The sequence below is a fragment of the Stegodyphus dumicola genome, chromosome 7 (genome assembly GCF_044657685.1).
Source record: "Stegodyphus dumicola isolate Sdum_Otavi_A_Nest chromosome 7, ASM4465768v1".
Taxonomy (NCBI): Eukaryota; Metazoa; Arthropoda; class Arachnida; order Araneae; family Eresidae; genus Stegodyphus; species Stegodyphus dumicola.
Window position 1 is genome coordinate 99,816,008 of NC_140774.1, and position 15,558 is coordinate 99,831,565.

Here is a 15,558-nt window from a genome sequence, read left to right on the forward strand (position 1 = left end):
TTAACCCATCTTATCCACTCAGTCATTAGTGTGGTGAAGAATCACAAGATGTTGAATAGGTATATAAAACTGAATTGAGGAGAGAATTATTTTTACACTGGGCTATGTATTCAGAGGAATTACAAAGAGATTTCAACAGGTTCATGTTCGTGCTCTGCCTTCACATACTCCATTAAAACTTTTGAATGAAAAATATGAATATTAATTAAATTGCTATCATAGTGGCATAAATAAGGCCTCATTTATACAGAAATACATTCGAGGTTCATTTCTGTTACTGTTTGGGTACAACAATAGAAGATCACTTTGAATTTTTGCTGTTCATTCTAACATATAGTTTCCAGAATGCAACAAGTAATATTGTAAAACTACTGCGAATTTTACTCACAAATACTACAACTATTACTTGTTGTAAAGGTAATTTTTCTAAATACAAATCAGTGAACAAGTACATAAGAGCTAAAAATTAACACCTTGCATTTGAAAAACTGTACCATTTTGTCTACAGAAGAGCAACTGGAATAATGAAAGCAATTTCTAGAATGCCATCAACAATTTTTTTTATAGAAAAGCAAACAAAGGAGCTCTTTAGATTGTTCGAATTTAACATTTGTTTAAAAAATAAAACCAGACTTTTTACTTAGTTCACTGTATATCATTTAATATTTTATACTTTTATGATCTGTATGTGGCAAGAATTCTAGCTATGTTGCTTGTAGGTGCAGAAATGAAGGCATAATAGTTTGGTATGTTTTGATGTCTAGTAAAACGTTTTATGTAAAATTTGGTTTTTATAAAAAATACTATTAATCAGTATAAACATATAAAAGATTCTGTGTGAGGAACCTGAAAATACTTGTCTGGAACCTGAAAATACTTTTGAGTGAGGAACCTGAAAATGGTTCAAATGTGTAAGAATGTAACCAAATATTTGGTCTTTAACCAATGTATTTGGTATGTGTTGACATTCAACAATTGCGGTCTTTCATGTATATATATAAATATGTTTCACAAGAATATAGTAAAGTTAAATTTAATTTAAATAATTAGTTTGCAGTATTAATTAATCTTTTATTTTTTATTTTTGCAATTAAAATTTCTTAATTAAATTTTTAATTTATATTAGCTTTTTATGAATAGAGTTTATTTGTTATATATATATTTAGCAATAAGCAGATTTTTAAACATAAACAAAAGATAACTACTATCTAAAAGAAAAAAAGAATAAAAAAAATTGCAGTCAATTCTTTAATATTTTGTAAATGTTTTTTGAAAACAAATTTCAAAAATACATGTGTTTCAAAATAGATCTGAGCCATTGTGAAAGTTATTATAGTATGTTATTAAGACACTTTGTAAACAGGTATTGTTCAGCATTTTTATAATGAATTAAGTTATTTCTTATTCAAGAGATATTTAAAAAAATTTTTTAGTTTCTCTTTTAAAGCATTGAACATCCTAGATATTGTTAATTAAGAATGGTTTCAATTTTGTTTGAAGCTTTATGTTGATAAGCATAAAAATAAAAACTGAATAAAAATAAATTAAATCAATAAAAATAAATAAATAATTGATTTTCAAGTTAAGTTTTCATTTTCTAAATTCTTCATTATTCTTTAAAAGCGTAAATTCAGACAATGATAGAGCATTGGCAAATATAGAAAAACTTGTACAGTTTGATGATCCAGTCAATGTCCAGTTTACATCTGTAAGTATAATTTAAAATATTGACCTAAAACTCATGAGGACTGCTCTTTCATTTGATTTAGGACCCTAAACTGCTTTTTCATATGATTTAGGAAATAATTATGACCCAAATTATTATTCAAACAACTCACTATAGTAATTCTCACACCGTGGTGAAAAACATTTTCCTACTTATGTGTGAGAGACTTTCTGTGAATATGCTAGGATATGTCTAGTGAAAATTAGCAGAATGATAGAAAGAAACCAAACATGGTATAGAATTGAAGATTTCTTTAGAAATATTTTATCCAGCAAAAGCACTATTGTTGCCAAACTATTTTCTCCCTTTTTCATGAATATTTAGTGATATTTTAATTTCATTAGGACTTGTGCTGTTAATATTTAAAAATATTGCTAATAAGTGTAACTCTTTATCTTATTATGAAGTAAATAAGTTATCCATAATATTTAAAATATTTATTCATTATTTTTTCTATTTTTGCTCAGTTCTTTATTAGAAAGTGGTTTTGAATACTGGAAAAGCTAACAGAGGGATTGCACTAACATGGCACAGTAATTTCTTAGATATATATTAATTTTCTAAAGCAGAGAAATTTTTCTATTCTGGAAGAGTCTCAGATTAAACAATGCCAAAGGATTGTTTGACGTTGTTTATAACTTGTAATTTAATATGGTGTATATTTAAAGAAAAATCTTTATATTCGAACTGATGGATGCATGTGCTATAGATGTATGAACATAGTATTGTAATTCTATTATCAAGAAGGTCGCTGCATATCAAAATTCATTTCCTAAATGTTTAAGATAGACTGTAGTTGATATGAATATGCAAATGATATGAAATTAATGCTGATAGAAATGTAGAATACAATTTCATTAAATCAAAAGCAGACAACAATCCAAGTTACTCACAGTCTTGCCAGAAATGTGTATAAAAGGTATAACCATTTTCCTTTCTGTACCAGAGTAAACTGGAATTCCAAAGGAAATTTATTTGAGAAAATTGTTAGTTTAGTAACAAATTTACTTACTGCAAGCAATAGAGTGGCTAATAAAAAATGCCTATGAACACTACCTTTTTTTTATCTAATGTCGTCCAGAAACAGAATGAGTTGAATATGATCTGCAGGATAAAAACTATGCTTTTTATGTTTGTTGATTAAATAAAAGCTTCAGAAATTTCTAAATTTCTGATAAAAAAATCTGAATGTAAAACTTGCATTCCTTGTATTCTTAGAAAATTTTGAAAACAAAAAGGAACATGAACTTCATGCTTATGTTGTCAGTGGCATTAAAGAGCTTTACCTGTGTTTAAATAAAAGCTGTATTTTTCTGAATATTTGATTATCAGTTCCTTAAATATGGTTTTTTTTAAAGCCGATTATTCCACTCCATGAAACATCTTTGTAATGAAATAAAAAGAAGAAACTAAAATCCCCAGTTCCATAAAAACTTAATAGACGTTTTTTGCAGAAACTGAATAAGTTTTCTCTTATTGTATCATAAAATTTAACAATAACTTCTCAACAAAATATTTGTGCCAAAGTGATTTTTCATCTATGATATATCATAGGCTAAATTTTGATATGGAATCCAAGAGAAAGTTTATGTTCAGTGACCAGATACCAAAAGTTTATCCTTACCACCAGTCTCTCAAGTGGATTTTCAGCTCACCAGGCATTTTAAGTGCCCCCTTGCCACTGACGAATATCCAGGCTTTTTTCAAAACCAGGTTCATTGGTACAGCAGCCGGCACCATTACCCGCTATATCGGCTGAGCGTAAAAAGGAAGTGGAGGCATTAGGCAGCATTTTTTAAAATTAAGATAGATGTAGGACAGCTGAATTTATGACTAGCAGAGATTGTACTAGGTGGCAAAAATTCCTAGCACCAGCCCTGCACTAGACTATATACCTAAATGCATTTCCATTTTGTGTATTGCCATAACATTTTCTGAATCATTAATCTTGTTATTTTGTTTGTTACCTAGTTAAGCTAAAATTGCTTAATTTATCAGCTTGTTACCTAGTTAAACTAAAATGAGCTTAATTTATAGCTTGTGGATAAATTCAAGATCTCTCTTTTTCTAATTCTTAAAATCTGATTGCATAATGCTATTTGTGAACTGATCTGGTAGCTTCAGCTTATCATGCCTATAGGATTTTTTACATATGTTGATTTAAAGTTTACAGAATACACCAAAGTGACTTATAAAAGACTACAATAAGATGTCCAGACTATCTTTCAGTCAATATGCTCAAAATTTTAGCAACGGTTTCCAACTTTAGATTCATTTCTATCTGAGCATGCTGTACCTGTTTATGAACTATCAGATGCAGAACTCTCTTCCTTAACCCTTTGCGGCACACTGTCCTTCTGTACACACAGAGAAATTGAATGAAAAAAGATTTATAGGTTACTATAGGTTACTCTAAACTTCTTTATTTATAGTAGATGGCAGCTCAACACAAACCAGTCCATATATTTTAGCCATGTTTAGTATTCTAAGACCCTCATTTTTCAAAGAAATCTTCCAGATTTGTTTTAGGGTATAAAAGGAATTGTTTGAAAAGAAATTTCTATGTTATTTTTTTGGCTGTATGCTAATCTCCTTATTCTATGTTAGTTTTAAATTTGTACCTTGAAATCTTGCCTAAAATCAAACGGCGAACCCTAAGTGTGCCCAGACCGGGCTCACCAATAAACTACGACAACTGAGAGACTGTATTCTTTGTTTCTCCGCATCTCATCAGTCAGTTCATTGACAACAATGCTTGTTTCAGCACTCTTTTCGAAGCTCTATTCAATCAGTGGGCACACTTTGGGCACACTCACAGAATTAAATGATAAGTGCTATCTTCACAAAATTTTACTTGTGTACTCCTCTAGGCCTAATTAGACTGCTTACTTTTTTTTTTTTTTTTTTTTTAATCAAAACTCCAACTTTAAAAGGTAGCGTGCCGTAAAGGGTTAAAACGAGCAATCAAACTTATAATTAATTTACTCAACAAGTTCTTGCACTATAATGGCAACAATAAATGCTCTTGGTATGAGTTATTAATCCTTAGTTTTCACAATAAAATTTAATAGCTTATGTTTGCTATTCTGACAGGATTTTTTTCATAGTGATCTTCAAGGTTTTCTTTAAAAAATCTGTATAGAAAAATTAAAGAAAGGAAATGTTTGTAAAAATTTAAGTCTCCTTAATGATTATAACCTATTTTATAGAGTTTTCCAAAATTTGTCATTTGGAGGAAATTTTATCAGAAGTATACCAAAAACTTTTAATTTAAAAAAACTTTAATTAATTTTAACAAAAGTTCTTCAATCGAAAAAAAAAAAAAAAGTAGTCACCTGCAGGTTTACACCATATATAAAATGTACGTAATGACATTTTTTATTACTTCTAATGCATATTTTTACACATTTTATTAACTGTATGGAATTTTTCTCATTTTGTGTATTTAAATATAACAAGTTCATAAAATTTATGGCCAAATTATAACTATGTCTGTTTTTTTAAAAATAGGCACTTCAAGACATGTTGCTACCTTCTCCCAGTTGCGATCATAATGCATGCCATCATCAATCACCATGCAACTCTTATTTCCCAGCCACCTAATTTGAGACTAATTAAAATCAGCTTTTATTTTTGTCCTTTCCATGAAGCAAAACACACTAAACAGAAATAAAGAGGGGGCTATTAGGGAACTCAAACCATCTGCTGCAGCTATCATTCCCATGGTTTTGAGACAAGTCAGGCAGCAGAAAATGTCTTTGTAGTTCCGATTTTAAAGTAACTAAGGTGTAGTGGTTAAAACTGTGAAGTTCATGTATAATGTGAATGTAAGCTAATATTCCTTTGAAAGTCCTCCACAAAGATCTCAGACTGATAGCTGTTGAGTGCTTTGCTATAAACAATTGAATTAACCTAAAGTTGTGATGCAGTGGCAGTTTACCTTGAGCTCTGTTCTGGATTTAAATGAGATACCTTCATAGGATTTCTGTTGTTTAGACTATTCATCTGTGTATCTAATCATAAGACTATTTATTTTTTCTCAGAAAGCATTACAATAAGGCATTGCTTATCTTAGACAGATAATCCTTATATGTTTCTCCATAAAGAAATGATCTAGTCTATAAGATTTCTGTTTATTTCTCATGCAGCAAAATTTTTAAATTTAAATTTACCATCTTATTGGAATCTACCATTTATTGCTATTAGAATGTTTTCTTGTTAAGCAATCTTAAAAATTGTAAAATGTAAGTTGCTTTGGTTTGACAGCTAAATACTTTTATGCATTATAAGGTGCTTTAGAAACTGAAGTATATTTGATTAACAAAAAGTCTGTATAGGGCAGTAAATAACATTTCACACAAAAATTAATTTAAAAATATGTGCAATATTTAATTAATATGTAGGTTTGTATTGTAAATAGCTAATCTAAATTTTTATTCTTAACTTGTTTAAGAAAAATTACATCACATATTTCATTATTAAATACTATTTTTTGCTAAATGATATTATTAAATACTATATTTTTATGCTAAGCTAATGAATAATTTGTGTGTTTAGAGAAAAATGCTTAAAATCAATTTGTTTGAGAACAGATCTTTGATTAGAATAGCTTTTTTTATCATATTGCCCTAGTTATGATCTTCCAGCTGGTGCGTAAACTATATTCAGCTCATGGCATGTTCTTAATTAGTAGCACAATCTTAAAAATTCACTAGATTGCTGTGCAAAATCATTTGTCAATTAATCATTCATTGGTTTTAATTCTTTTGCTACATAGCTTTAAATCATATTTGCTCTTTATATATGAATAAAAAATAATATAAATATAAAAAGCATATTTAATTTTATTGCAGTTGTATATATTTAGTTATACAACTTTTAAATCTCACTATAGTTGCTTGTATAAAATTCAAATCAGCAAGTCTTTATGTTTAAATTAATGTATTCTGCATTGCATAAATTTGAGTGTCAGAATCTGTATATTTTATCATTCACTTCATATTAAATAACTGTTTCGATACTCACATATTTTAAAGTTATTAATATATGTATTCAAGTGTTTGTTTATTTTTTGAAACTACCCCCATTACCTATAAAAAAGAGAAATTATATGATTGCCAGCTCATGGCATGTTTTTAGTTATTCAGCTCATGGCTCATGGCATGTTCATGGAAAATCTTCAAAGTAGCATGTGATGGTACTTTCCACTTAATTTGATATCTCTACAATATTTGATATCTCTTCATGGGCTAATAGCAAGCCTTTTGGAGGATGCTAAAAATGGGGAAATATTAGAAGGCTTACAGAATTTGTAGTCTGGCTTGAACTGATGCTATTAATGAAAAATACCCTGTTTAGTTTTCTTCCTTTGATTGCTTAAAACTAGACAACACAGCGATTCTTGCACAAAGTGCATTAATTGGTCCAGTTATCCAATGACTACAAAATTACATACACTTACTAGAGATTTGGCTCACCAAATGGAAGATCCTGGTTAATGTTGAGAAGACTAAAGCAATCCTGTTCACAAGAAAAACCAAAATAAGAAGGAACCTGCAACTCTATAATATCAACATTCCATGGACCAAGCAAGTCCTTTATTTTGGGGTGATCCTCAATAATACTCTTACATGGTCCCCACACATCACTTCTATTATCCAGAAGTTTTGAGTTCATAAAGCAAAATTCTATCCCTTAATTGCTCGGAACAGGGTGTTATCTATAAGATAACAAGTTACTTAGTTAGAAGTCCATTCTCAGACCATTACTATGTTATGCAAGTCCAGTTTGGGCCCACACAAGAAAAACAAACAGACAAAAACTTCAGGTCTGTCAAAATAGTGTCCTAAGACAAATCATTAATGCCAAATGGTACATTAGGAATAATAGAATCCATGAGGAACTTGACATGGAGTTGCTTAGGACTCATTATTATAAACTTGCAAAACATTTTCATAACAGACAGTAACTTATTGACAACCCCAGCATAAAAATTTGCAGTTATGATTATAATGACTTAACCAACATGGACAGGCCCCTCTCCCAGCTAAATACCTGAATTATGTAATCCTCACCTTTTTCCTTCATGCCTCTAGTTGCTATGTACCATCATTTTGCTGTATGCCTGTATTATATGTTTGTATTTGTGTATATGTCAAGTTATTTATCATTTTCTATCGTGCATATTTTTATTGTGTATTCTTTTCATATTTCTTGTTTTTTTATGGATTCAGACTACTAGTATTTGCATTATCTTACCATGTGATATTTTACCATCCACGCTATATCGACAACTTTTGTGCCTAATCCAATTAACAGCTCATCAATTTCCCAGTTCTTCTTTTGCTCATCTCTTAGTTTTTAACTTGCATTTGATTTTATCAAAATTTAAACATTAATTACTTAAAAAAAGGGATAATTATATCCTAAATTTACAGGTTAATCCTATGTCAACTTTTGGAGCAGCTAACTATTCTACAAGGGTTAGAGCCTAGGCTCATGCACCCTGGTGTAGCAAGCATCATTCCACAGGGATGTTTACAGTTCCACTTTCACGATAGGTTAGTCTTCCTTCCAAAAAACACTGTAAAGCAGGCTAGCTCCCTCTTTACTTTCATTCACAGGCTCAGATCAATCATATAGAGATAATTAAATGAAGCAACATGCTTTGGAAAACTTGTAAGGCTAATGCTACTACACTTCCTACTAAAACTAATAAGACACAATCACTATGAAAGACTCACAATTGTATCTACCAAATCACCTGTAAAGAATGTTCTCTCACATATATAGGTCAAACAAAAAACCCTCTCAACCTCAGAATTAATAACCATAGATCTCATATTAAAAAATATAAAAATAACAGCAATAATCTCACAAAAAATAGTCAGCATACTGCTATTCTAGATCATTATAATATGCATAATTTTGATAACATAGAAATTACTGTGCTGGATATTGTACCGAACACTAAACTTAGACTGTTTAAGAAATCCATCTACATACTTCAAAAAAAAGTCATACCACCAATAGACAGACAGAAGTCTCAATATATGAACAATTCAGATTTTTTAGCAATATAACGACCAGAGGAGCCAGAGGAGGTGATTCCAAACACAAAAATTTTTTTTCTGCACAAGATCTGAAATTAATAATTAAAAATCTTCATTCCTTCCTTGAACATAAAGAATTTGCTAAGAATGCCATTAAACTACTACATATATTTTAGAATACTACTTCATGGAATCTGATTAAAGTAATGGATCAACATTTTCAATGTTTACAAATCATTTAAGACCTAATTATTGACTTCTGCAATTTTAAACTAAAAAATAGCAATTTTTTTCACAAAAAACTGTTTTGTATGGTACGATTCAAACACCCTTCTTACGATCAACTTAAAATACCTAGCATTTTTAAAAAATATCAACACTTGCTTCCTGACCAACAACTACAAATTAAGCCCTGCTTTAAATTTGAAAAGAACTTAGGTCAACTCGTTATCAACCACCACGAGATACAAGAAAATAGCATGTGTAATTGCCAACTACCTCTTTACCAAAAATATGTCGATCCTTTCACCAACATGTTATAACAGGAGATCTTAACATCATTGAAGACTTAGAATTGTGAGCCCTTTTACAACTTGGAACAAAATTTCGTCCTACTTTCATTATCAATAAACATTTATGCCTCAAACAATTCAATCAAGATCTTGATAAATTTATCATCTTACTTAGTAATAAATCCAATTTACCTACTACTATTACCAATTTACCTTTTACTTTTCTTGAATGGAAAGCTGCACTGATTAAAGAATTTCAACATTTACTTTTCAAGACACCTTCTTTCAACTCTTTACACAATAAGAAAAGACTCTATGATCTAATCAAAAAACAACAAGATAATTTTATCATTACAAAAATTGACAAAGCTAGCAACAATTTTAGTGTTATTTGAAAAAAGTTTTACTTCGACCTTCTGCACAAAGAACTAAATAGTAATAGCACTTACCAAAAAATTACCACCAACACCAAAATTCTTATCAATAAATTTAATGGACTACATAAAAGACTTAAGATACGTCCCCGTAACTATAATAACAGATTTGCTAATCTCTATGCGCTTCCAAAATTTCATAAGCCTCCTATTAAATTCAAGTTCATAGCCAATAGTACCAAAAGTTATCTTAAAGAAATAGATTATCTTTTTGCAAAAAAAACTTTGTTTAATACGTGACTTGATTAATAACTATGATTTTTCAGGATCTACATTGCAACTGGATGATTTCAAGTAACGAACTCGGGATTAAGACAATTAATTCACTCCAAATAGACCATATACAATGCTATGATTTCGAGAACCTTTATACTACCTTACCACTTGAAGAAATTTATACCAGCTTACTTGCTCTACCAGATATAATTCCACAGATTTCGACAATAATTGATAACAAAAAATGGCAACTTTATCTTTCGAGCGTGCTTTTCAATAATTTTATTCTCTTTAACAATAGCATTTTCAAACAAATTCAAGGAATCCCAATGGGGGGGGGGAATTTTTCGAGCGCTGTGTGTGAATTATTCCTTTTCACAAAAGAATTAACCTTTGTCCGTTCACTAAACAAAGAACATAAATTTTACCAACACATATATCGTTACATTGATGATATCATAGCCTTTAACAACCATAACAAAATAGAAGCTGCTAATATCTACCCAATTTGTTTAAAACTAAATAATACAAATACGGTGCAAAATAATGTAGTATACCTTGACCTAAATATTATTGATTACAATTTTATTAAAGTCTACGACAAGAGGAGAGAATTCACTTTTTCTACACTGAAGTTAACCAACTAGAATTCTAATATTTCCAAAAGAATCATCATTAACACAATTTTTTCACGGCTACTTAGAATAAAAAGAATATGTAATACTACAGAACACTTACAAGAAATGCTTTACTTTGTCACAATCTTGAAAAATAACCAAATTCCTCATAAAATAATTAAAAAATACCTTAAAAAAAGCTGGCATTAGCCTTATCAATTTTTAGATAATTTGTTTTGAATAATGAAATTTCATGCTTAAAGCCCAATGGGACAGTATAAAGTGGATGGCTGATTCAGATAATCTAATGTAAAAATTGTATAAATGTACAGATTTTTCTCCTAAATACATTTTCTTTCCTCCAAGATTTTGGCACTACTTTAATACTATTACAGTCAAAAGTCGTTAATTCGGACACCCATAATCCGGAATGATCTATAATCCGGACCTCAAAGCTACAAACTTTCTGCGCATGCGTTGCGTTCACGCATGCGCACAGGTGTTTACGAGTGCGCATAAGACCTTTATGGCTGAGAATATGTTTGTGCGCATGCGCATGTAATGTGTAATGGAGGTAAGCTAAAATTATCTAATTCAGTTAATGTTGCAGATTGCGTTGTTCCTTAATCTACGAATTGGATCCGGCTTATTATTTTTTGCAGACTGTTAGAGCAATTTCATAAAAGTAAGCTTGAACTTTCGATTATGTCAAATAGAATTTCCGATATATATTTACTAATATGTAATTTGTATCTACAAAGCGAAAGTATGTTTTGAAATTGAAATCTGTTTATCAATTTAACGCCGCGGATTGGAAGTTGATCTGTCAGCACTATCCTTATCTTCAGGGCAGATGTTTTTATTTTATTTGGCTTATAATTCCTTACTGAGTGTAGTATTTCATCTCGATGTACTCCGTCTTTGATATGATTTAAATCAAGTTCCTCGTCATTATAATTCACTTCCGATAGTGAAGAAAGTGACCCAGAGGTTATTGAAAACGAAAACATTTCGATTGACAAATTAGTCGGTATTCTCAACACAGCAATTATAGGACTTGAACAGCGGAACTTTGTAACTAAACAAGAAATTATGTCTGTTTAATAGAATTAAAGAGAAAGTATTATCACATGAAACGAAGCAACTTACATTGAAAGAAATGTTTAATAAAGTAAACAAATAAATATTAAGCTTTTTCTTTTTGTAAATTTTGATAGCATTTAGATCATAATTGTTCTTTATTTCATAAATTAAGGTTTCATATTTTTAATTTTGTAATTTCTGCATGCCATCTTACCAGATTTAAACTGATGATCTATAATCCGAAAAACCCGATAATCCGGAATCGCCGAAGTCCCAACGAGTCCGGATTAACGACTTTTGACTGTATTTAATAGTTTTAAATTACTTAGAAGGCCAAACTCTACTATTATTAACAAATCGGGCTTTTTCATTTTTCATAGTAGCTTGACCGCCCTCTAGCTTGAAGAATGACGACTTTTATTAACAAATGACTTTTTTCCAATTTACTCTTTCTTTTGTGGCCAAAAATAAGTAGCTGAATTAGCCATTTTCACTTATTTTTAGCAGTTTTGTTCTTCTAACAACTTGACTGACGTCATTTTGAGTTCTTTCCGTGTCTTTTCCCGTTTGTCACACCCTTCTATAAAAAAGGGGGGGACAGGAATTCCTGCCAAACTACTATCTCAGCCCATTGACCTATGCAGTTTTATTGTTTCCCTCACCTACGTCACACGACCAAAAGGAAGGTTGGTTTTTCCAATGCCACCTAGAACTAGTGAAAAACCAACGCTACCTAGTCTAGGTGGCGTTGGTTTTTCACGGAGGGCTTTTGAACCCATTTCTAAAAATTTTTCGGATGCAAAGGACGGCACCTCTCTAGTCAGTTTTTTCGTTTCTATTGTCTGTGTTTTTTTGGTCCTAACAAGACTCTACTACGTTTGTTTTCTTGCAAATTTAATTGCATTTTTATTTGATTACAGCACCTTTATCTTTATAAAAGTTATTTCTTCTTTAAGCTATACAGGACCAGCCCGTACGTTGTTGTAATTTTTGACTAATAGCAGACCGCTATTTATTTAATTTTAATTTTAATTTTACTTTGCTCGGAGTTGCAATTACTTTTAACACTCTAATGTGTTTTTCGGCGGACGCGTCGGGAAAAAGGAACAGAGCAGTGAAGCTCCAAAAAAGATTTATTCGGGAATATTCATGTTTTTTATAAAAAATTTTTTCGCATTAAACAAGAGCTTCAATGGTCTGTTTCGGCGAAACGCGTAATGGTATTTAGCTTAGTTCGACACTCAGTTTTTCCCCCTTGAGAAGCCAATTGAGGGTACGAGTGGGTTAATTTACCATTTTCCGCTATGTAATTATTGTATTTTTGTATTGTTGCATACTATGTTTTCATTTTAATTTTTGCATTTTATGTATTCACATTTTTTCAGTCCACATATTTTTTAATATGTTTTAACTTTTCATGTATATATATATATTTTCTCGCCATCTATTTTTTATGTGAGTTAACTTTTCACATATCACAGTGGTCAGATTAATTTTTTGCATGCATCAGCATGTCTTCCAACATTAATTTTGGCAGTCTTTTTCGGGAGTTTACAATTTTTTTCCAGTTTTTCCAGACAAAAATTTCTTCTTAGTTTATATTTTAGTAATACAGCGTTGAAATATTTCGTGGAGCTACAGCTCCTGGTAACTTTTTAGCAAGATCGCTGCAATGTTTCTACCTACTACTATTATATATATATATATATATATATATATATATTCAACAAAATTAAGTTTATTAGAGCACATTTGTTTACATAGATATGTATATATGCATGTATTTGATAAAAATCAGTGAAACAAAAACATCCGCAAGAAATTAATTAAAATTAATACAAAATTTTCAAGTTTTTTAAAAAGTAAAACATTTATTGAGTTTTTGGAAAATAATCTTATATTTTTCTTTGCATTGTCTTTTTAGCATCAAATTGTTCAATGTCATCCATTTTGTTATTCATTTCACCATTGGAATATGCATCTAAATAATTGCGCAGACTTTTCATGATGTTCCTCATTTCGGATGACATGGACTCAGGAACTGCATTATTTATCTCATTTTCGTCGCCGAAATCTGCATCAGTGATATTTTTTTAGCTTTGAACAAACTCTAAAATGTCTTTGTCTGACATAATTGGGGCTGTACACACATTATCATCAACTACTGTAAATGCTTCCGATAGTACAGTAGGACAGTCCAATAATATAGAAACTTTCTCAAGCATTTCATTAAGTGTTGGCTCAGTTTCAATGTCCTCCTTCTCCATTTCTTTTGGCGCTAAAGAATCTGATACTTTTTGAGAATCGTACATGATGAAAACAATTTTCGTTCATCCTTGGAATCACTGAATTCCATGCAGAGTGCAAAGTATGAAGAGACAGACATCTGCAGAGTGTATCATATGAACCAAACTCACAGGTTTTTACTCACACTGCGATGTACTCGTTATCGAATTTCAAAGCCAACTGATCAGAGTTGAGATATTTGTGTGGCGTTTGTAGGGGTAGAAGGTGAAAGTAGCTCAGATAAACAAAGCTGGCTTGTGTTGTAGGCTATTTAGAGGGTATTTCAAAGCAAAGTTCCTTTCTACGAAATATGTGAAACCACCTCTCTTTCATTTCACACCCCTTTTACATCTCGTTTGCGAGGCCGATGTTTTCCGTATTTTGTTCATTCCCAGAGAGGTTATCTTTTCGTGCTATGCGATTTTTGTTTCTTGTTAAGAGAAGCAAAATGCATGAAAATATATGGTAGTTTGTCGCGACCAATGTATTATTTCGTGTTAACCGATATTTCGTCTTAAACGTTTTCGCGTTAAACGTATTTCACTGTAGTTCCTTTTTTTGTGTGTTTATAAAATATAAAGTCTGATTAAAAACTACTTTAAAATGAGTGTTTGCAGCAGGGCTCAATTATAGTATAAAATGAAACTGAAAAGAAAATTAAGTAACTAATTATTTTAAATATTTAGATGCTGTTTAAAGTAAATTTTTGCATTAGAGAAATTTAAAACCCCCTTTTCCAGAAGCTGTAAATTAATGATGTCTTACGTGTTAAATAAATTGCTATTTAATAGCATGATACAATCATACCAAAACTAAAAATAATGTTATTTACTGTATGATACAAACACAATTTTATATTAAAGGAACAGAAATGATAGATGTTAAAGCCAACTTAAAATCCTTACTGTGAGTATATAAATAATTGAAAATTTATACATTGCTACAATTGCTATTAAGTACCTGTTTTTCCTAAACATTACTGGTAGAAGCTACTGTGATTCCTTGCACCACCACCATGTTTGAATCCCCCTTCCCCCACAGTCTCTTCAATTACGTTATTTGACCTTCATTTATACTATATTCAAAATGTATCACTGTTTGAGTCTCAATTCAAGTTCCACTAATTGCACATAAGCATACCATTGAAGAGTTCTTTTTTTAATCTGTTATTTGTTATGAACATTTTAATTTTTTTCTGTTTAGAGTTATCTCATTTTTATTTATTATTAATAATTTGACGGCATTTTGATTCTGTGTAACTTTATATTTTTAGGGTACAACTAGTGTTCCAAAGGGAGCTACTCTTTCCCATCATAATCTCATCAATAATGCTATAGTTACTAGTAGAAGGATGGGTTATCACGTAGAGGTAATCGCTATATTTGTATGGTATTAAAAATAAAATTTTAAATACAGTTAAAAGTAGACTAGAAAAGTTAAAAGTAGACAGTTAAGTCTTTAATCCGGACTCGTCGGGACTTCAGCGATTCCTGATATCGATTTTTCAGGATTATAGATCATCAGTTTAAATCTGGTAAGATGGCATGCAGAACTTATAAAATTAAAAATATGAAACCTTAATTTATGAAATGAAGAGCAATTATGATCTAAAGGGTATCAGAATTTACAAAA

The 15,558-nt window shown here is 30.5% G+C and overlaps 1 protein-coding gene across 10 annotated transcripts in view; it reads left to right on the forward strand.

Annotated features, from left to right (window-relative positions):
• Positions 1-15,558, forward strand: part of LOC118183342 (medium-chain acyl-CoA ligase ACSF2, mitochondrial-like) — a 168,135-nt gene that overhangs the window by 31,220 nt on the left and 121,357 nt on the right. For 9 of the 10 annotated variants that reach the window (XM_085820633.1, XM_085820635.1, XM_085820636.1 and 6 more), the window contains 2 exons: positions 1,624-1,708; positions 15,200-15,295. The exons of the other annotated variant lie outside the window; for it this stretch is intronic. In XM_085820633.1, the coding sequence (XP_085676759.1) occupies positions 1,624-1,708; positions 15,200-15,295 (181 nt within the window). The remainder of the gene's footprint in view (positions 1-1,623; positions 1,709-15,199; positions 15,296-15,558) is intronic. 10 annotated transcript variants of the gene reach the window in all.